This window comes from Neophocaena asiaeorientalis, unplaced genomic scaffold (assembly GCF_003031525.2).
Source record: "Neophocaena asiaeorientalis asiaeorientalis breed wild unplaced genomic scaffold, Neophocaena_asiaeorientalis_V1.1 scaffold275, whole genome shotgun sequence".
Lineage (NCBI taxonomy): Eukaryota > Metazoa > Chordata > Mammalia > Artiodactyla > Phocoenidae > Neophocaena > Neophocaena asiaeorientalis.
The window spans coordinates 1,162,971-1,164,954 of NW_020173679.1; the positions used below are offsets into that span (position 1 = coordinate 1,162,971).

At 64.8% G+C, this 1,984-nt stretch overlaps 1 protein-coding gene across 2 annotated transcripts in view; it reads left to right on the forward strand.

Moving 5' to 3' along the window:
• Positions 1-1,133: 1,133 nt before the first annotated feature.
• CAPZB (capping actin protein of muscle Z-line subunit beta) overlaps positions 1,134-1,984 on the forward strand; it is a 136,838-nt gene continuing 135,987 nt past the window's right edge. For both annotated transcript variants that reach the window (XM_024749708.1, XM_024749709.1), the window contains exon 1: positions 1,134-1,271. In XM_024749708.1, coding sequence (XP_024605476.1) covers positions 1,269-1,271 — 3 coding nt within the window. In that variant the 5' untranslated portion in view covers positions 1,134-1,268. The remainder of the gene's footprint in view (positions 1,272-1,984) is intronic.

A 1,984-nucleotide genomic window follows, 5' to 3' on the forward strand; every position in this document is an offset into this window, starting at 1 on the left:
GTACTTACCTGTATCGTTTTTTATGCCGGTGGCAGCTTTTACCTGACTATGAGCTACCTGAAGACGGGGGCCTAGGACATGGCCTGGCTCGTGGTGCTCATTCCTGTCCTTTGTGCAATACTTTATACAGTTTACAATCCCCTCACGGGTGACCTGATTTGAATCTCACAAAAGAGAGAGAGAGAGCAAACTAGGGAAGGCAGTTATTATTAGCAGGGCTAGCATCCCAGGCCTCCTGCCTTCTAGACCAAGCTTAACAAATATTTGTTGAATGAAGAGAAAAAAAATTTCTGAGTCACTCTGTGGAATGAGGCAGCCCCACTCGGCAAATGGGAGGGTTCTCTGTAGCACATGTAAAAATACTCTTAATATCTAACATTTATTGCGCCAGGTTTTCTCATTTCTACCTGTGTGGTCCTCACAGCATTCCCGTAGCAGGTAGCTGTGAGAGCATCTTTATGTCCTGTCCTGTTCACCTCTGTTATCTTTGGTGCCTCAAACAAGGCCTGGTATGTGGTAGGTGCTCAGTGAGTGATGTGGGCCGAGCCTCCTTTTTTGGAGACCGGGCCCAGGTGCAGCGACTTGCTCCAGATCCCACACGGAGCAAGTGGCAGCGCTGGGATTCCATCTCAGGTTCGCTCACTACTCTATCTCTCCGGGATGGGCCTGCCCCGCGGGCCGCACCAGTTCCGGGCGCGCCGCAGGAGCGAGCGCGTGCACCGGGTGGGGCGGGGAGGGACTGACCCCTCCCAGCCCCAGCGCCTTCCGCATCCTCGCCCGGTGGCCGACGGGCACCGTCCCTGTGCCGCCCCGCGCTGCTGCACCCACAGGGCCGGGCGTTGGGTCTAGCTGCGGGTAGAAGGTACTCCCCCGGCCCGGACTCCTGCCTCCACCACTCAACACAACCCCGCGCCCCGAGCCCTGTGGCGCCCCATCCATCCTGCGGCCGCCACGCCCCGCCCCGCTCCGCTCCGCCCGCAGTGCCCGCCCCTCACTTCCCCGTTCGGCGCTCCTCCCCCCGTGCCGCGCTCCATACTTGGCGATCGCTGCGGCCCTGCGTGCTCATTGGCGGAGAGCCGGCTGCGTGGGGGGCGGGCCCGGGCCGGGCCGGGGCGGGGAAGGAAGGTGGCGGCGGCCCGGCGCGGGAGGAGGGAGGTGCTGACCCGGATGTTCACTCCTGGGCACCCGGGGAAGTGGAAGCGCCGGGCCCTGCTGCAGGGGGGAGAGCCACAGACGCCGGGACCGGGACCGCCGCCGCCGCCGCCACAATGGTAAAGGCCCGACGTCCCCTTCCCCCAGGTCCGGGGGCCCCGCCGGAGCTCGCGTCCGCCTTCCCCCACCCACCCCCGGCCCGCGAAGGGTGGGTCCCCGGGTGGGGGAGGGGCGGGGTCCCGGAGCCCAGGTAGACACCATCCCTGCCCGCTCAGGAGGGGGCGGCCGGCCTGGGCGGCTTGGGTGGGCAGCGACCCTGCCTCCCGTTCCCAACCCCCGCCCTTGGCTCAAGCTGGGCTCCCACATTCCCCCTCTGGGGCCAGACTAGTCTCCCGCGTAGCCCAGGCTAGACCCTCCTGGACCGGTGGTCCAGGCCAGGCACCCCCCGTCCGGGGACCCAGGCGTAGTCCCCCTTTCTCCTCCCTATGGCCCGGGCTAGGTCCCCAGCCCCTACGGCCCAGGCTAGGCCGTCGTTTCTTCCTCCCAGGGTCCAGGCTAGGCCTCTGTCCCCCACCTACCCCCTTCTCCATGGCCTCAGTCTGGACCTCCGTTAGCCCCTTATCCATGGCTTCAACCTGCATTTGTTCCCCTGTCCCCCATGGCTTCAGCCTGAATCTTTTCTTCTCTCCATGGTCTTAAGTCTGGACACCCCCCCTCCTCCGCCCCTGGCCCCCGCCTGGACGTCACTCCCTTCCCCCCACTCCCTGGTCCGTTTCCCAGGACTTCTCACCACTCTCGACGTAGCCTGCGTCAGCCTCACTCTGTCCGGGGC